This window comes from Juglans microcarpa x Juglans regia, chromosome 1S (genome assembly GCF_004785595.1).
Source record: "Juglans microcarpa x Juglans regia isolate MS1-56 chromosome 1S, Jm3101_v1.0, whole genome shotgun sequence".
Lineage (NCBI taxonomy): Eukaryota > Viridiplantae > Streptophyta > Magnoliopsida > Fagales > Juglandaceae > Juglans > Juglans microcarpa x Juglans regia.
Window position 1 is genome coordinate 19,240,490 of NC_054595.1, and position 19,843 is coordinate 19,260,332.

General features: G+C 37.0%; 3 protein-coding genes and 1 non-coding gene across 4 annotated transcripts; 1 reads left to right on the forward strand and 3 right to left on the reverse strand.

The window, feature by feature from the left end:
• The first annotated feature begins 2,100 nt into the window (after positions 1-2,100).
• LOC121246740 (CASP-like protein 1D1) lies at positions 2,101-4,317 on the forward strand. Its single transcript, XM_041144991.1, has 3 exons — positions 2,101-2,466; positions 3,454-3,580; positions 3,901-4,317. The coding sequence occupies exons 1-3, from the start codon at positions 2,237-2,239 to the stop codon at positions 4,123-4,125; spliced, it is 582 nt and encodes a 193-aa protein (XP_041000925.1). The 5' UTR covers positions 2,101-2,236; the 3' UTR covers positions 4,126-4,317.
• A 670-nt stretch (positions 4,318-4,987) lies between these two features.
• Positions 4,988-5,183, reverse strand: LOC121247957. Its single transcript, XR_005937357.1, has one exon. It is a non-coding gene; the product is annotated as a U2 spliceosomal RNA (small nuclear RNA).
• A 938-nt stretch (positions 5,184-6,121) lies between these two features.
• Positions 6,122-7,660, reverse strand: LOC121246741 (divinyl chlorophyllide a 8-vinyl-reductase, chloroplastic). The gene has a single exon (XM_041144992.1). It carries the CDS (start codon positions 7,503-7,505, stop codon positions 6,252-6,254), a length of 1,254 nt encoding a protein of 417 aa, XP_041000926.1. The 5' UTR covers positions 7,506-7,660; the 3' UTR covers positions 6,122-6,251.
• Positions 7,661-8,375: 715 nt separating this feature from the next.
• On the reverse strand, positions 8,376-11,059 carry LOC121246742. Its single transcript, XM_041144993.1, has 4 exons — positions 10,921-11,059; positions 10,670-10,828; positions 9,795-10,043; positions 8,376-8,883 (listed from the first exon to the last, which is right to left on the reverse strand). Exons 1-4 carry the CDS (start codon positions 10,996-10,998, stop codon positions 8,635-8,637), a joined length of 735 nt encoding a protein of 244 aa, XP_041000927.1. The 5' UTR covers positions 10,999-11,059; the 3' UTR covers positions 8,376-8,634.
• Positions 11,060-19,843: the final 8,784 nt, after the last annotated feature.

The following is a 19,843-nucleotide window of genomic DNA, read 5'->3' on the forward strand; positions in this document are numbered from 1 at the left end:
TTAAAATGAATTACTAATTTATATCTTCATAGCTGGAGTTCATGATATATATATATATATATATATGTTATATAAGTTGTGTTCGTCGACTAAAAGCATCAAATTTTAATGATCATTGAATAGTAGTTCTTGAGACTTCGTCATGGATGAATCTGTGATGGACCCTATATACATGCATATATATATATATATATATATATGAAATGGGTTTTGTAATTTTCTTTTGTTATGACGTGGAAGCCTTTCATTAGGTTCTAATGAATGCTAGATTAAAAATGTTTGCAACTACATACGTCATATTATAAAATTATTTTTATTATAAAATAAATCTAACGTATTGTATAAATTTATATCAGTTTGAAGATTTATTTTTATAGAATCTTGACTGTAGTACTTGTCTAAATAAATTGTTGAGAGAGAGAGAGAATGACAAGTATATGAATGGAACAATGCTTTAGTTAGCTTTTACGTGAACCCATTATTCAAACAATTAAGGGGATTACATACACAAAAAAAGATGAAACATATAACTGCAATGAAAAAGCAAACTCATCTGCATGTACGTGATGTCTGCTAAAGCTTATATAATGGGTGGTAGGTGCAGAAATATGGATCTGCCGGCCGGCCCTCACCAAAATTTCAAACATGTCGGCTCACTTATAAAATAAATCATCGAATTCTAAAATATCCTGCATATTTCGTTTCTTTGTTGATGAAAGGCCGATCAATTCTTTTTACTTTTTGTTTTTCAAATATAAACACTTCCTGGATCGATCTGAACTTGGCATAACGTGAGCATTTCTTATAAGTATAGCTAGGTGAGCAAAGCTTAGGGACGTCACACTTTCATTAATCTTAATTATTATAGCATCTAAGCTTTGCTCACCTAAGATTATTTATCCAAATTTCAAGGGTGCCGGGTTTAAGAGAAGAAAAATGCTTGATTCACAAAAAAATCTTACAAAAAAGAAAAAATTAAAAATTGATATAGTTTGATATAGTATATTAGTTCTTTTTACTAAAAGGTATATTGATGTATCACATCATTAAATCATGTCAGTTTAAAAGTTTACTTTTACGAAACTTTTTTTTTAGATTTAGGCTATGTTCGGAACACAAATTCACCTCAATCCAATTCAAAATAATCATTTATAGGATCCACTATCTTTTCAACTTTTCATAAGAAAGTTAAACTTATCATATCAACCTATTTTATTTATTTAAATATATTTAAATACATCTCAATAAGATCTATAAAATATTATAATTTATAGATATTATCAAATCATCTGAAATCATCAGAACAAAACTCTTGCCATTCTCTTTTGAGATAATAGGTACGAACCATACTATATTTTTTTAAGATCATACGTGATCATGTGCCTATCTCTTCGTTAATCCACCCAAATTCCTTTGTCCAACCTAACATGGAGAATAAACATCCTTGTGAGGAGGCAGGGCCAGAAAGTCAATGATAGATATTGTACCAATGCTTGGGATAATACCGAATCGGACAACGTGTCAAAGTCTCCTCTTATAGATAATATTCCAGTGGCAAAATCTTCTAGTCACTTCTGGTTTAAAGCCCAAGTCTGCAGAAAAGAAAAACAATATTACGATCTCCATCAATAATAAATAAATGGGATTATTTATTGGGATCCAATATTAGGTTGCGTTTCGATATTTAAGTTGAATTGAATTGAGATGATAAAATATTATTAAAATATTATTATTATTATTTAAAAATTTAAAAAAATTAAATTATTTATTATATTTTATATTAAAATTTAAAAAAATTAGAATGATGAGTTAAAATAGAAGTAACCAATCGAAGCCTTACACAAGTTTCTCGGCAGCCAGCCTCCCTGCAAAACCAAAACATCCCACAGTTTCTTTACACTTGACATTATTTTGCATGGAAAAACGGCTGCGTCTGCATAAGAGAATGAGAAAGCTGGAGGCGACTGACTAGACAGCCTTCAAATCAAGCTCGATCACTTGGCGTGCGGGGAACTCCAACTTTAATTGTTTTATAAATTTTCAGACATTTTTGCTCTGCTTCCGGAACATGATCCATGATCTTAGACATATATTTATATATATTAAATATATATATATATATATGCACATACACACGCATATATTGTTCATCATCTTTCGCTTATCCAAATTCAACCTCCATCTATATATATTATACAGCACCAAAAGCAGGCTTACTCACCCTTAAAGATCATCCATGGCTTCCAGCGCTGATCCTAAGTCCGACCAGGAATACGGCAAGGGAGCCCCACCCAGACCAGATGCTCCAGCCGTCGTGAACTTTTTCGCGATTGATGTGGCCCTCAGGGTGTTGCTATTTGCCGCGGCGGTGACGGGTGTCGTGGTTATGGTCACCAGCAAGCAAACGAAGTGGACTCCAGGCCTTGGAGATCGCGACGCCAAGTTCAAGCACTCCCCTGCTTTTATGTGAGTTGCATGCATGTCTCTAATTTTAACGACAACATTAATTAATGGTTGCAAAAGTTTTTCCTAGCAATTAGCATATTATGAAAAAAATCACTAGATCTATCTATTAAAAGCGGATGAGATCTATATATTTATTTATCTCAATCAATCTCACCCGTTGATCATTTATATAAGAGTTAATTTTACGCCCAAAATATATTTTTTTATAATTTTAGTACTATTTTTACCCCGGCCCCGTATGAATTTTCCCGGTTTTGCCACTGATTTCCAGTACTTTCAGCATCAACTTCGTATAATTGATAATCAACAAGATCATCCTAACTAGTAGCTTGTATTCTCACCCTACATATCTATATGTATGTCTATATAAATGATTTGAGTTTATAAGAAGTACTATTCCCACAAAATGATGTTATAAAAATAAATTTATAAATTGAGATAGTTTTGTATATTACGTTAAAATTTATTTTATAATAAAAAATAATTTTATAATATCACGTTAAATTTCATGAATTTATAAATTTAATTTTATGTGATCTTTTTGTATTTAATATATATATATATATATATATATATATATGGAACCGTCTACAGTACCTTTGTCACAAATAATAATATAGAAGAAGATATATTATAGAGTCAGGCTATTTTGTCGCTTAGAGTAACCTATTCAAGTTACCTCTCTTTCACTTTTTAGTTTTTTTTTTTCTTTTCACATTTTTTAATATATTTAAATATTTTTAAAAAATAAAAAAATATCTCAATACACTTAAAATAATTTCTTTATCCTTATCCTTAATTACTAAGTAAAAAAAAAACAAAACAAGTTTTTTTTTTTTTTTTTTGACAAGCGGTCAAATTGAATAGTAGAGGACAAAATAGTTTTTTCCTATGTTATATAACCTCCATTCTCTTCGTGATAGGATTGACCATTGACAAAGGGCAATACTAATTATTGATTTCACGTATGTATGACCGTATTTGCAGATACTACGTGGTGGCACTGTCGATCGCTGGCCTTTATGCTCTCATTTCAATATTGGCATCAATCTCGGTTCTTTCCAAACCTAACTTCCAAACTAAATTCCTCCTCCATTTTGCATTCTTGGATGTGGTAACCCCTCTCTCTCTCTCTCTCTCTCTCTCATTCTCTACATACATGGATATATACATGCATGGAAGGATGGAGCTTTTCTCTTAATTGTTTCCTCCAATCTACCTATAAAAATGACAAATGTTTATTAAGGCTGCGATAAATAGTCTCTAATCATTTAATATCAAATCATGAGAGGAAGATAATAAAGAGGTGATAACTAAAATTACTCGTTAGAAGAAACTTCATAAAAACTTTATCCTATATGAAAATAGTTGCGACCAAGAACAAAGATAACATGATTTTTATTTTTTTTTAATATTCAAATGCTGGTACTGCAGTTGATGTTGGGCATAGTAGCATCAGCAACCGGGAGTGCTGGTGGGGTTGCATATGTGGGGTTGAAAGGCAACAAGCACGTTGGTTGGATTAAGGTGTGCTCCACTTACGACAAGTTTTGCCAACATTTGGCAGGCTCCCTTGCTGTCTCCTTGTTTGCCTGCGTCCTGCTTGTCTTTCTCACCTGGCTCTCCATCTTCTCCCTTCACGCTCGGATCCACAAGTAGAAATCCAAAATCTGGCCACAAAAGTTCAGAAAGAAATTGTATTTTGTATAGAATCTCAACGTTTGCTGTTTGTGTATTATATTTAGGGGCTTCTGCATTTTAAATGTTGTCCAGTATTACTTGTGTAGTACTTACTTTCTGCTGCCTATCTTGTTTTTCTCTGTAACTAGTTTTTAATTATAAGTGGTTGCTTCTGTGATTTGATTGAGGTTTGAAACATGATGATGATCATATATACTGTGTTGCTCCTGCAAACTCTTTTGATGTTCTTATGCCTCCTTGTGATTGAGGTGCTTTTCAAGTGTTAAATTTGGAATATAAATGAAAAAAAAAAAAAGAAAAGCTCCTATAGCACAACATAAGGAAATTTAGAATAATTAAGTAGAGCTTAGGAACGGGTGTTAACTGACTGTTCTTCCGGATTTCAACTCAAAAATCTGGATATACCTGGACCAAAACTCGAATTTCAAACTTAGGCTAGAACCCAAGGCTAATCTCATTTTAAACCCGAAACTTGGTTTATAACCCTGTTTTTGTTTGTTTGTTTTTTTTTTTTAACTGACAAGTTTAAGACACTCATTTGAGATATCAAGTAATCATATACTAATATTAATTTTACATTCTAATAATAAAAAATAAAAATAAAATATTATAAAATTTAAAAATAAAATTTATTCCCGCTTATATCAGACTTATTTATATTAAACTCCTTATTTTCCAAATAAAGTCCACATTAAAAAACCTACATTTTCAATTCGCAAAATAGAAATAGAAAATATTGTCGCATTTCCTTACACCTTCAGATGAAAATAACATTATGCAAAGATGAAGAGAAATAAAAATATTTGAACTAAGCATTGGTGGGGGGCGCGCCGGGCCCTTGCAGTAGTGCAACGCACGGGCGACGCTCGAAGACCCCAGCAGCAAGCTGCTGTGGTGGGCCTTCCCCCTAAAAAAATTAATTTAATATCGTGTGGCCCATTGGGCCACGTATCAGATATTAAACTGATAAGAACAGATACTACACTTGATCTTAGCCAAAAGGCCGAGAAAGGTATGCATTGTCAGGTGGCTTGCTGCATTTTTTATAGCTCGCCTCTGCTTCGTTCTCGCCATACTTGGTCAGTATGGGACTTTGAAGATCAACAAAAGATGTAACATTACAGTTTACTGTACAAGTCCCAACATAAAATGCGTGACTATTAAACTTGCTCCATATTAACTTATCATCTTTTAAACCATTTATTAATATGTAATTTATTATTTTTATTATTTTATTTAAATACTCATATATTGATATGTAAATATATATATATAAAAGTTATTTTTATCAGTTATTATTTATTATTACACATCTTCTGACAAATAATATACTGACAAAGAATTATAAATATGAAATATAAAAATAAATAATAACTGCAAAATCGGCTAGTAAAAATTTTATTCATCTGTCATTTTAATCATCTTTTTCTTGATGTAACATCATTTATCACGTCAGGAAATACATAATGAAATGAACACGTGGACAAATCAGATTTCTAAAAGATCTCTGGCTAGGCTATGCAGTTAATCTAAATTGACACTAGAAGCTGAAATTGAACTAGAGAGCATCCGAAAACCTTTCGGCTTGGTCCCTATATACAGTCTACAGATATATATGTACTACGTAACAAAAACAGACGATAAAAATGAGGTGCCAAATTTCATTTGAAACGCACTTTGAACAGAACATCCTTTAGGTGCAGATCCAACCAGACCACCATATATGCAAAGAGTAATGTTAAATATAATCGTGAAATGTGTAAGTACCGTAAAGTCATTTTAAAAAAAAGTAAAATCTATTATTAAAAAATTAATTTCTTTTTATGTGAGTCTCGTATTTATTCACTTTTTCAAAGTGATTACACGACGCTTGCGCACTCACGACTACAACTATCATTTCTCGTATGCAAATCTCAGCAAGAACACTAATATTTTACATTTGCATTCACAAAGATGATAACAATGCAAAGATTTATTATTTGGGAAAGCACTTGAAACTCATAAAATACAGTCAGTGTCCCAAAACTGGTTGATCCAAATGTGCTTTTGAATATTACAAACTCTAAATGATGAATTGGGGAACTTCAGAAAATTGTTTGCTCCCCTAATTCCTGACCTTCCATCCCCTCCCTCAGTACTCTCTCAAAGAATTCTTCCAATGTGTCTTTCCCATAGCTAGGCGTTTTTTCAGCACTGTACTCTCCAGTTTCAGGATCCAAAACCAACATACTTTCAGCTGCATAATATCTGCCAATTTTTCCAAACTCAGCAGCATCTTCCATAGAAGGAAAGATCTTAACTAGAAAATCAAGAACTCCAATAGCAAAATCCATTATTCCAATTGGAACCTTCAAGAATTTGGGTTCTCTCCCCAAGAGTTTAAACAGCGTCTCCCCTTGCTCCAATGGAGTCAATGCCTTTCCCGGTCCCCCAATGGGCAGCACCTGGTTAATCTTATCCTTACTCAACACACAATCCGCAATGAACGAAGCCAAATCTGACTCGCTAATTGGTTTACAAGCACACAACTTCCCATCCCCAAACATCACATATGGCTTCCCATCTTTCACCAACTCAACCTGACCCCCCAAGCTTTTAAAGAATGCAGTTGGCCTCACAATACTATAAGTAAAGGCATTATCCACTTCGGCTTCTTTCATCAACTCAGCCTCAAGTTTCAGCTTGGCGCGCTGAAATTCAAGAAGGGGTTTCTGCACACATATTGCAGAAAGCAATACAAAATGGGAAGCCCCACGATTCCTACCGGCAACAAGACTATTCTTTGTTGCCTCATAGTCAATCTTCCATGAATCCTTTACACCACCACTGCGGCTAGCTAGGCATGAGACCACAACATCAACAGAAACCCCTAAATTGTCCAAGGTTTTTTCCAAAGAATCCAAACGGGTCACATCAGAAAAGCACACGTTGGCTCCCTTCAACTGATTCAAAGTCTCTTCCTTACTATTTTTAGCTCTAATCCCACTCTTTTCCCTAGCAACGGCAATAACATTGAACCCTCTACTAACTAACTCTTTAACCACAAATGCTCCAATATACCCAGTTGAACCCACAACCAAGACGTTGATATCTTTTGGGGTTTTGTTTCTAAAGGAAGATGGGGCGGTTTCAACCGTTGGGACCGTTGAAACTGTAATGGGGTTGAGTCTTTGGGTGCTACATTCAAAGGGTTTGGATAATTTTAGAGATGAAGCTGGTAGCGCATAAGGGATAGAGCTTACCTGGATTTGGTTGATGAATTGAGTAGATAAACGCGTGCTTTGAGTTTTTGGCAGAAAATGAAGAGTGACTAATGAATTGGAGAAACAAAGGGACATTTTTTGAGTTCAGGTAGGCTGATCAGAGAGTGAAAGCTTGTATTTTTATGGGGAAGTCTAGACGCGCCAGAGGCAAAGAAAATCAAGCTGAGAGGCCGGAATTTAGTAGAAGTGGTCGTCCATGGTCGTTGTGGTGCTACCCTATCAGATCAGTAAGAATCTAAACGATAGGTGGATATGAACGGACTCAAAGAGGGGTGAGATGACGTGTAATTAGAATTTAATTTGTGGCCTCGAGTAAACTTACAGAAAATCATATAACTTATTCAGACCCATTCAGAATTGATTTTTTCTTACTTGAGGTTATGGAACAAACACCCTCTACGATAATTAAGGAAAATATTTGTAATTGTAAATTGTTTAATCGTTGCATAATTATTTTGAAAAAAATAAATAAAATATAAAATTTATATAAAAAAAATTAATTTTTTAATAGTAGACTCCATTTTTTTTTAAAATAATTATGCGATATTTACGCACTTCACAATTGTATGTAAAATTATTCACGATAATTTTAAAATTTTAGATTTTATATCTTTTTAATTAATATATAACGATATATCCCTCATATTTTTAAAAAAAGTTCATACATTTTAGATCTTTTTAAATGCTTTTTTATAAGGTGGACTATTTAAAAGTTAGTTTTTGGCCCCCTAATTTTTTTATTTTTTTCAACTTGGCCCTCCAAACCAGATTTTCTGGTTCTGCCCCTAACTGAGACAGACATCGGAGTTATGGCCCTTCATAGCTTCCACTAGAGCTCTCAGGAAGCATATAGCAATATTTACCAAAAAGCTTTTGTTCCCAAGTTACCGGCCTTCAAGTTAAGGTCTACTGGAGAAAGAAGAAGAAAGACTAAAAATAAGCTGATCAGAGGATTGGCGAGTTCATCAAACATTTGAATACAAGCCTTGCCTGTAAATAGTACATATCACACTTATCCAAAGAACATTTTATACACTCCGGACATGGAAGGCAGACTTTATGACTATGATAAATGGATAATGCATCAATATGTACATACATCAAATTATATAAGTATCATTATAACGAGAATTACAAGATATAAATGTTATATACAACAAATTTTCTGCATTGCTTATTCCTGTCTCTGTGTGCTTTGGCAAGATTAAGGAGTGAATGGGGGATCAGCAGCAGAGATTTGAACGCGTAAAACCTCATAAATGGCTCCTCGCTGAAGCACTACAAGAGCCTCCTGTTCTTTGGCCAACGCAAAATCTTCCAGAGAGACCCGACGTGAATGAGACTCATCCCGCATGCGAAAGCCATAAAACAATCGCCCAAGCTTCCACCATTTGATGCACACTCCACGCTTTGAAATCTTGCAACTTTGAAGTGCTTCAACAACTTTCTCGCCCTGCCAATTATAACTTTTAACATCACATATCAATATATACTTCCAATTGTTGCAAAATCAAAATCCGAATTTGGGCCATCCAAAGCTAAAACTAGCAATCATAAATTATATACAAAAGAAAAAAAAAATGTACTTGGGAATTCAAGAACGGTTAATAATAGAAATAGAGGATTCACATTTAACGTGCATCATAAGCTTGTACATAAATTTCAACAAGTAAATCTCAACAAGTTACTAAATAAGGGGTTTGAACTCATAACTAGAATGGACTATCCAAAGCCGACTTTATTTCCAAAGCTCCAAATGGAATTATTCTTGGTCCATGTTTAACAAGCCATCATCTTCAAGCTTTGGTTTTTTATGGTTTGCTAACTTAAGCTCATTATAAGCCTAGTCAAGCCTGTCAGTCTGCATACTCCAAAATTGTTATCAGTTGAATAATCCCAAAATTCTCCTGAGACCAAAGGTATTAACCATGAATGCCTTTTATTTTTTTTAATCCATCATCTGAGAATCTGGTATAAATTTTATGATTCTTTCACATCGATGCAAACAAAACAACTTAGACAGCATCTCAAACCAATGAGTTTTTGCTTTAAAAAAATGGGTCGGGAGGGATTCTGATACCAATATGCAACTTATAGTACCCAATATTTTACCCAGCATCCCAATGTGAAAGACCCAACCGAGTAGCAAGAAAATGAGCAATGTCATAATTTGTCGTGACAACTCTTTGTTCCTACAAGGCATATAGCCTTAGCTAGCAGGTGCTTATTCAAGTTCCAGAAACAAGAACAAATACCCTGCATTGTCCTTAGATTAGCAGATGTTTACATGTACGAAAAACAAACAAAATTTATACCAATACAAAGTAATAAACCAGTAGGATGCCAGGCCAAGAAGTAAAATACCGGCACGCCCAGCCAATACATGCAGTAATGCAAGCCAACCAAGTTAATCAGCACATTATGCTGCAGTTTGAACAAGAGCATTTGTACATCCTTAAATCCAAGATGCATGGTGCACAAGTCCCCAACTGCTTTCAGATAGTCTCCAACCTCAAGTGATCCAGTCAGCAAGTTCTTTTCCATGGACTCGGTTACCACAGCAACCATTCCTGCGATCTCTTTGTGCCTCTTTATGTAAAAGCATCTCCATCCCTAGCACAGCACTTATAATTTTAATACAGAAACATAACCTTGATCTAACCTCAACAAAAACCCCGTGGAGAGAGACAGAGATATAGATTGATCATGATCCTCGATAACTAACCAAGAAAAGAGGCTAATCAGAAGGCATTGAATGAAAACCAGGTAATTTTGTTTAACATAAACCCGTATTGATATATTTATCTGGAATGGAATGAAAACCACAAAGTAATTCATAGGAAAATCAACAAAGTTCTTGACGTGAGTGCTTTAGCTTTTGGGTGGGCGTATACATATGTGAGGGTTAGTATTTTAAGCTCCATATGGAACCGTAACTACAACAGTGGTTGATACAACATATTAAGGACTCAAAATTATTATAAGAACGCAATCGCAATCGCAATCACAACTGCTGAGTATATGAATTCTCCAGTTAATGAACATTTAGACATGAATTTGGACAGCACCAAAACTATAGAGAAAAGACTAACAAGCTTAACTTGAATATGACGGGACAAAAATTGGGATACAAATGCTTTAACCAACCAAGAATGATCAGACATGAGAAAATGAAGCAAGAAAGCAAAAAGAAATTTATAACTGCGTTAGATAGTAATGAATGGATAAGATAGAGAAACCTTGGAGATTGGGGCTTGGGTGGGACTGAGAGTTCTGGACTGATTGAAGAGGCTGAGAGAAGGCCATCTTTCCCTTGCGAGAAACTCCCATATGCAGTCAGACTCGCACGACTCCCTCCAGAACCGACAGCAACTACCCAATGCACAAACATCCTGTACCTGTAAAAAGAAACAAAAATCAAATCAAATGATCATACTTTGAAGATAACGAAAGAAATTGATGAAAACTATTAGAGGTTGAAAATTTGAACCTGAAGTAATGAAACGATTTTGAGGACAATATCGTCCGGGAGCGAGCTCTGGATACCCTGCGATGGCTTCATGCTCATGGTTTCCCTTCCGAAGCTCGGAAATGGAAATTCGAGAATGAAATAAGAAACGAGAAATGAGGACATGTCCCATTTTAGCCCTAGAAAATTAAAATTTAGTTTAAAAAATATTTTTTGGAATAGTTGACCTAATCTAATTTCTATGTATTGGATTATTTATAAATCTGGATTATCAAATGGATTAGTTTATAGCATAGATAGATTAAAGTATCTAATAAATTTATTGGTGTACAATGTTTCCAACTAGTTTAATTATGTTTATAATTATTTCGATGCATCTCAATTTTATTCTATTTTTTATATATATTTTTTTAATTTTAAGTTGATATGTAGAATATATCATTCACATAATTTAAATTATGAAATTGATTTGTAAGATTCAAAATTTTAAAATTTATATTCTAAATTAAATTATGTCATGTAAATATTGTACACTACACGCTAACTTGATAATAGAATTTTTCATCTAATAAATTATGGAGTTTAGCATCACATCCCTTATGTTTCTCCGTCACCAAGTCTCGGCGGGGGTCGAGACATTTTGACAAAGGCTGCCACATTAAATGCAACGGCCCTCTATCGAGGGTAGGAGCAGACACTCCCGACACAGGGAGAATAGAACCTCATGGAATTAAGAAGTATAAAATCTTCAATACAGATATAGTTCAAAAGATTCATTCCCTCTAATTATCTATTTCTTTCACTCCTAAGCATATACTAATTTAGGCATAGCTTTCTTGTCTTAGGTGAGCCGAGCGAGGCGGAATTCAAAACAACAAATAGATTGGACTTAATCCAATGTGTTTGTATTTTTTTATAAATGGTATTTATTAATAACATTTATTTTCAGAGATGATCATTACCAACGTTTTTCTTTAAGAAGTCATTATCATTGGTTTCCTTTAAGTTTTTTCTTTTTATTTTTGAGGAAGACTTGCTGCATCATTTACTTTGACATTCAAGTGGGTAACCGAAAAAGAATTCCAGACATTGTGAGATTAACGTTGGCTGCCTTATTACCTATTGACATTCGGTTGTAAAAAACATCCACTAATACTATTCATTATAAGGAATAGTGAATACTATTTATCAACCACTATTTACTCCTATACTCTATATCCATACTTTTTTTATAGGATTTAGACTGTGAAGTAGTAAGTAGTAACTGATGAGAAAAATTTTTCATTCATTATATTATTTTTTTATTCAATTGCCCAAGCTGAGCCTTCTAAAACAAAACTGCGTTTAGTTTACGAATTGTATGATTATTCAAAAAGGTTGGCTTTCATATAGGGTCTCTTTTCGTTCTAGTGTGGTGTTGTTTTCTTTAATGCGAGGAAGTGTGTTTAACATATTTTTTAGAGTATTTTCAGACAAAAAAGAGATGTTCTTTGAGCGGAGTTTTGGGGTCAATCTCTTGTTGAAATTCCTGCCCAAGCAAGCAGTCCACAATGGCTGATTGCTGCTCAACCTCCAACGCCCAGCTCTCAACTGTCCATTGAATGCAACAATAAATGCATTCATACGTGAAGCAATGCATCTATAAATTGAGGCTTCTGGTGAGAGTCTCAAATACACCCCAAGGAAGAGAAGAGAAAAAGAGAGAGAGCCTGGAGAGCTTTGAGAGAAAAGAAGAGAGTTGAGTTGAGTGGAGTGTGATCCTCCTCCTCTGTAATATTTTCTTGTGTACCACTATTTAATAGTGAAGCTCTTTTCTGTGGATGTAGGCAGTTGCCGAACCACGTTAAATTCTTGGTGTCACTGAGTGCGTAGAGTGTACTCTTTTATTACCGCTTTTATCCCTTCCGCTGTGTTGATTTCTCCATCAAGTGGTATCAGAGAGATTGTTGGGAAGAGTTTTTTTCCAGAAAACTCGTTTTTAGTGTGTAGCTCAGTTTTCAAATCTGAGCATACCACTGTGTTCGTCTCATCGAGACAAGAAAAGAGGTGAAAACCAGAGGCCGGACGGACCGTGCACGCACCCCACGCGCCGTCTGAATATCGGAGAGTGAGTCCACTCTCGACACGCGCTTCACGCGCCTAGGAGAGGCACGAGGGCGTGAAAACCACTCTCGACACGCGCCGCACGCGCAACAGAGAGGCTCTTGCGCGTGAATTTCACGCGCCTGACGTTCTTATTGACTCCCAAAAGCGCGTGAGTTACACGCGCTCCAGTGAGGTTCTGGCGCATGAATAACACGCGCCTACGCACTGTTAGTCGCGCCACGTGCTGCACGCGCGACAGTGTTCCTGTTTTGGTTCTTTTGCTCATTCCTTGTGCTATCTGAGTCCGATTTTGACGAAACAAGACTCGTTTCCAACAAAATCAAGCGTTCCAGGCACAACGGTGCTGTCCGTTTTGCGATATTCCACTTCAAAGATCTTGTACTTGCATTTTGTATTTAGAATCAGTCTAAATCCATGGAGGATTCAGCATCAGGCGCCATGATAAAGCTGACTGCCTCAAACTACAGTCTTTGGAGGCCTCGGATGGAGGATCTATTGAACTGTAAAGATCTGTCTGACCCTTTGGAAGATGAAGGGAAGAAGCCAGATGAAGTTACGGATCAAGTGTGGAGAAAGATGCACAAAAAGACTATCGGTCAGATCAGATAATGGATTGACCATAGTGTTTTTCACCACGTGGCCCAGGAGACAGATGCATATAGCCTCTGGAAAAAGTTGGAGGATATGTATCAAGCTAAGACTGCTCGAAACAAGGCCCTCTTGATGAGACGGCTTGTTAACTTGAAGTTGAAGAGCGACACCTCTGTTGCCGAGCACACTAGTGAGTTTCAAAACCTAGTTAACCAGCTCGAATCCGTCAACCTGAATCTTGGCGATGAAGAACAAGCCCTGCTACTTCTCAGTTCGTTACCAGATAGTTGGGAGACGCTGGTGGTCTCCCTCAGTAACTCTACTCCAGATGGCAAACTTACCATGACGATGGTTAAAAATGTCTTGTTTAATGAGGAGGCCAGACGAAAAGAGACAAGCATGAATCAAACTCATGTCCTTGTCACCGAGAGTAGAGAAAGGCCTCGAGGTGATGATAGAGGGAGAAGTGGAGGCAGAAACAGAGGGAAGTCTCAATCACGTGGAAGGTCCAGCAGTAGCAGGAACCAGCAGACGGGTAACATGAAATGTTACCATTGTGGCAAAGAAGGCCACATAAGGAAAAACTGCAGCAAGTTTTTAAGGGAGCAAGGTCAAAGCAGTAAGCTGAAGAAAGAAGATGGTGAAACCCTTGTCACTCTTTCGGAAGATGTGGCAATACTCTCCACCAGTGACGAGACGTGTCTGCACGTTGCAAGCCATGATGTTGAGTGGGTGGTAGACACAGCAGCATCATACCATGCCACTTCCCATAGTGAATTTTTCACTACGTACAAAGCAGGAGACTTTGGTACGGTAAGGATGGGAAACTCCAGTTCCTCAAAGATCGTGGGAGTTGGCGAAGTGCAAATAAAAACCAACGTTGGTTGTACTATGGTGTTGAAAGATGTTCGACACATTCCTGACCTTCGGCTCAACCTGATTTCGGGAACAACCCTTGATCGACAGGGCTATGACAGCTACTTCAGCAATGGCACTTGGAAGCTGTCACAAGGTGCCATGGTTGTCGCCCGAGGACATATTTGCGGTACGTTGTACAAGACTCATGTGAAGGTTGATACTGATAGCCTCAATGCAGCAGAAGACGAGGCATCACCGAATCTGTGGCACAAGAGACTCAGACACATGGGTGAGAAAGGGTTGGATACGCTTGCTAAAAAGGCACTCATCAAGGTTGCCAAAGGAATAGCGTTAAACCCTTGTGAGTACTGTTTGTTTGGCAAACAACGCAGAGTCTCGTTCAATTCCTCTACGAAGAGAAGATCAGAGTTGTTGAGTCTGGTACACTCTGATGTATGTGGTCCCATGGAAGAAGAGTCATTGGGAGGTAACAGATATTTCGTGACATTCATTGATGATGCTTCACGAAAGGTCTGGGTATATGTTTTGAAGTCAAAGGATCAGGTCTTCGAGCACTTCAAGAATTTCCACACCCTAGTGGAAAGAGAGATGGGAAAGAAGTTGAAGTGCCTGCGAACGGACAATGGAGGAGAATATGTTTCCAAAAGGTTCGCTGCATACTGCACTGATCGCGGTATTCGACATGAGAAGACGGTCCCATATACCCCTCAGCACAATGGTGTAGCCGAAAGAATGAATCGGACCATCATTGAAAGAACAAGATGCATGCTCAGTATGGCTAAGTTACCAAAGCCATTCTGGGTTGAAGCTGTTCATGCTGCCTGTTACCTGATCAACAGATCACCTTCCGCACCACTGGAATTTGAAGTTCCTGAGAAGGTTTGGTCTGGAAAAGATGTCTCTTACTCTCACCTGAGAGTGTTTGGGTGCAAAGCCTTTGCACACATATCCAAGGAGCTGAGACAGAAGCTCGATGTCAAGTCAACTCCATTTATCTTTGTTGGATATGGAGATGAAGAATTCGGATACAAATTATGGGATCCAGTGACAAAGAGAATTGTCAGAAGTAGGGACGTTGTGTTCCATGAAAACCAGCATATAGGAACTGAAGCTTCCTCGATGTCAGTAGAGCCTAGTTCCTATACACATCCTGCACCATTACAGTTCGCCACAGATAATGAGGATATGCAGGATCGAGATCCAGAAGCAGAAGAAGAAGCTCAGGGTGTTGAGCAGGGGGAGCAAGAACCCCCTCCACCAGCAGCTGGTGTACCACCACAAGGGTTAGATGGTGATGAACCTCCTTTGGTTGATGAAACTCAACCAAGAAGATCGGTAAGAGGCCGCCTACTGATTCCGTCGATGAGATATCCAGAATCAGACTATATTCTGCTTACTGATGAGGGGGAGTCGGAGAGCTTCCAGGAAGTTCAAACTCATGTTGATAGAAGCCTATGGGTGCAGGCAATGCAAGAAGAGATGAGTTCTTTGCAGAAAAATCAGACCTATGAGTTGGTGAAACTTCCTGAAGGAAAGAAAGCTCTAAAGAGCAAATGGGTGTTCAAGCTGAAGAAAAATGGCCAAGGAAAGCTAATAAAGCACAAGGCCAAATTGGTTGTCAAAGGATTCCAACAGAAGAAGGGAATCGACTTTGACGAGATATTTTCCCCGGTGGTGAAAATGATGTCAATCCGAGTCATACTCGGATTGGTAGCCAGTTTGAATTTTGAACTCGAACAGATGGATGTGAAGACAGCCTTTCTCCATGGAGATTTGGAGGAGGAAATCTATATGGAGCAACCAGAAGGATTTGAAGCTCCAGGGAAAGATCACTTAGTCTGCAAGCTAAATAAGAGTCTCTATGGCCTCAAGCAAGCGCCGAGGCAATGGTACAAGAAGTTCGACTCATTCATGATGAGTCATGGTTACAAGAGACTTGTTGCAGATCAGTGTGTCTATGTTCGAAGGTTCCAGGATGCCAAGTTTGTCATACTCCTTCTTTATGTTGATGATATGTTAATCGTTGGTGAGGATAGGTCCAAGATTAACAAACTAAAGAAGGAACTATCCAAGTCCTTTGACATGAAGGACTTAGGCCCAGCACAGCAACTTTTGGGCATGAAGATTGTTCGTGATAGGAATGTCAAAAGGGTGTGGCTATCACAACAAAAATATGTTGAACGGGTCATCAGACGTTTCAACATGGGAGATGCTAAGCCAGTCAATACTCCACTTGCTAACCACTTCAAGTTGAGCAAGAGCTCGTGTCCTTCTTCAAAGAAAGAGATTGAAGAAATGAAAGTAATTCCCTACTCTTCAGCAGTAAGAAGCCTGATGTATGCAATGGTTTGTACCAGACCAGATATTGCTCATGCTGTAGGCATGGTGAGCAAATTCCTTTCAAATCCAGGAAAGGATCATTGGGAAGCAGTCAAGTGGATTCTCAGGTACCTAAAAGGTACATCAAAGATGTGCTTGTGTTTTGGGGGAACTAAACCAGTTTTGGAAGGCTATACAGATTCAGATATGGCAGGAGATCTGGATAGCAAGAAATCTACTTCAGGATTTCTCTTCACTTTTGCAGGAGGAGCTGTCTCTTGGCAGTCTAAATTGCAGAAGTGTGTTGCTTTATCTACAACTGAGGCAGAGTACATTGCCGCAACGGAAGCTGGAAAAGAGATGTTGTGGATGAAGCGTTTCCTCCAAGAACTAGGGGTTAGTCAAGAAGACTACAAGGTACATTGTGATAGTCAAAGTGCTCTAGATTTGAGCAAGAATTCAATGTACCACTCCCGCACCAAGCATATTGACATCCGCTATCATTGGATACGCGAAGCGATGGAACAACAGCTGTTGAAGCTTGTGAAGATCCATACGAAAGAGAATCCAGCAGACATGCTGATGAAGGTGGTTACAAGTGAGAAGCTTGAGCTATGCAGAGACATAGCTGGGATGGATAGCATATAGGTAAATGGGCATGGAGGGGGAGAATTGTTGAAATCCTTGCCCAAGCAAGCAGTCCACAATGGCTGATTGTTGCTCAACCTCCAACGCCCAGCTCTCAACTGTCCATTGAATGCAACAATAAATGCATTCATACGTGAAGCAATACATCTATAAATTGAGGCTTCTGGCGAGAGTCTCAAATACACCCCAAGGAAGAGAAGAGAAAAAGAGAGAGAGCCTGGAGAGCTCTGAGAGAAAAGAAGAGAGTTGAGTTGAGTGGAGTGTGATCCTCCTCCTCTGTAATATTTTCTTGTGTACCACTATTTAATAGTGAAGCTCTTTTCTGTGGATGTAAGCAGTTGCCGAACCACGTTAAATTCTTGGTGTCACTGAGTGCGTAGAGTGTACTCTTTTATTACCGCTTTTATCCCTTCCGCTGTGTTGATTTCCCCATCATCTCTTGTATAGAGTAGGCTGAGTGACGAATCTCTTGAGATTAAAAAGCAGCCATGACAAAGAAAAAGACTGAGGAATTTATACGGTTGGTCTTTGTTCGACCATATGGCATTAGAGAGTTTGATGTTAGGTGGGCATGTTTGTCTCTCCAAGTTAAGAATATGTGCAGATCAGTCTATGAGTATGATGCAGGGATGGTGAAGCCAACCAACACTTGATCGAGCACATTGTCTGGGAGAATGGGTAACACCCGCCCAATACAAGCGGGTAGTTGCATGCCTCCCTACACTCCTCCCTTTTTTGGCTAGTTACCGCTGATCCTCGTTAAACGGGGGATGGGTTTCCTTCGTTTCATGCTTAGATTCAGTCAACAACCAATATCGAAATAAAAATACCCAAAAAAATTAAAATGCCTCAAATATATTCAACACAAGGTCATAGTGGAGAGACTTATCAAACTGAAGAAGAGAAGAGATGGAAGAGAAAGAAGAAGATGGAGGAGCGGGCAGGCAGGCGGGTTATTACTAATTAAAACTTTATATATATATATATATATATATATATATATATATATTTCTATTTACATTGTCCGTGATAATTATGTATTATTTGGATGGACAAATAAACTGCTAAGTAGACTAAATTTAAGCATTTAATATATGACATGTCAATAGACATGAGTTAGGGCTTGTTTGAAAATAGATTTCATCATATCTGATCTCATTTTATTTTATTCTCAAACATTATTTAAATATAATTTTTTTTCAATTTCAAATCTTTAACTTTTCTAAACTTCTAAACGAAACACAAAAAGTATTTCAATTTTTTCAAATTTAGAAATAAAAATTATATTAAAAATTATATTCTAATAATCTTCTAATTTTATAATATTTTTATTCAATTTTTTCTTCTCATTTCTTAAAATCCAATGAAACATCATAACTCAAAATATTTCATTACTATTTACAAATATTTACAAATTTCTCATCTCATATGATTCTCTAAGCTTTCTCCTTGTAAAATCAAATTTGTAATTAGTCCAAATATCAATTTTACTCTGGATTTGAAAATGGGTGGTGCTAGCAGGCTGCCCAGCACTTGCCAATGGGCATACCGCTGGCACAAATGTGTATATTTTTTTTTATAAATTTTTTTTTGGGTAATTAATTTTAACATCCTTAATCATTAAGAAAAAATTAAAAAAATATACTAATTTATTAATAATTACTTTCTTAATCATTAAGTAAAAAAACAAAAAAAAAAATCGAGTAGTAATTTTGAGCAGTAGCATCGAGATGAGTAGTATTTTCCTTTGGAAAAAACCCGATCATGATATTCCAGCTGAATGGTATATTAGACCTCTGATCAATCTATCCTGATCCAAGGATCTTCAAAGGACTTTGTTTGAATCCTAGGCAAGATCCTCTTATCTCATAGAAACAAAGTACTCGCCGTTGACTTCTATAGATCCAGATCCAGATCCAACATTTATCAATATTTATTTTTCGGGACTCTCTTGGGATAGTTCACAAATTCTCATGCATTCTCGTAAAAAGCAGAGAAAAGAAAAAAAAAAGTTCTAGCTCAAAAATCAAATGGACATGAAAACAAAAATGCAAAAAACAAAACAACTAATCACAACGTTGATTCATTTTATTAAAAGTAGGATGAGACAACAAGGTTCCGGGACAACACAATTCAGAAACAAATCTTATCCTCTCAAAACACACTAGCACTCTGACAGCTTTGGTCTCGAAAGGGAAAAGAAGGGAAAGCAGCTACAGAATTTCTTGCCGCTTTACAGGAAAGAAAATAAAAACGAAAAGAAAGGACAGTAAATGATGGAAGAAGTTGGAGAATGTGTCACCAGCAACGATATACAGCAACAACGGCCGGTCGTCTAGGGGGAATGCAGATAGCCATGAGAACAAGAGCTATGACAATCACTATAAGGATGCCTGTTAGA

Bases quoted from the DNA above. Each gene is read 5' to 3' on its own strand.
- LOC121246740 (XM_041144991.1), top strand. From the start codon at position 2,237: ATGGCTTCCAGCGCTGATCCTAAGTCCGACCAGGAATACGGCAAGGGA. The intron at 2,467-3,453 runs GTGAGTTGCATG...CCGTATTTGCAG, and splicing joins AAGCACTCCCCTGCTTTTAT to ATACTACGTGGTGGCACTGT. The intron at 3,581-3,900 runs GTAACCCCTCTC...CTGGTACTGCAG, and splicing joins ATTTTGCATTCTTGGATGTG to TTGATGTTGGGCATAGTAGC.
- LOC121246741 (XM_041144992.1), bottom strand. From the start codon at position 7,505: ATGTCCCTTTGTTTCTCCAATTCATTAGTCACTCTTCATTTTCTGCCA.
- LOC121246742 (XM_041144993.1), bottom strand. From the start codon at position 10,998: ATGAGCATGAAGCCATCGCAGGGTATCCAGAGCTCGCTCCCGGACGAT. The intron at 10,829-10,920 runs GTTCAAATTTTC...TTCTTTTTACAG, and splicing joins AAATCGTTTCATTACTTCAG to GTACAGGATGTTTGTGCATT. The intron at 10,044-10,669 runs GTTTCTCTATCT...GTGCTGTGCTAG, and splicing joins CCCAAGCCCCAATCTCCAAG to GGATGGAGATGCTTTTACAT.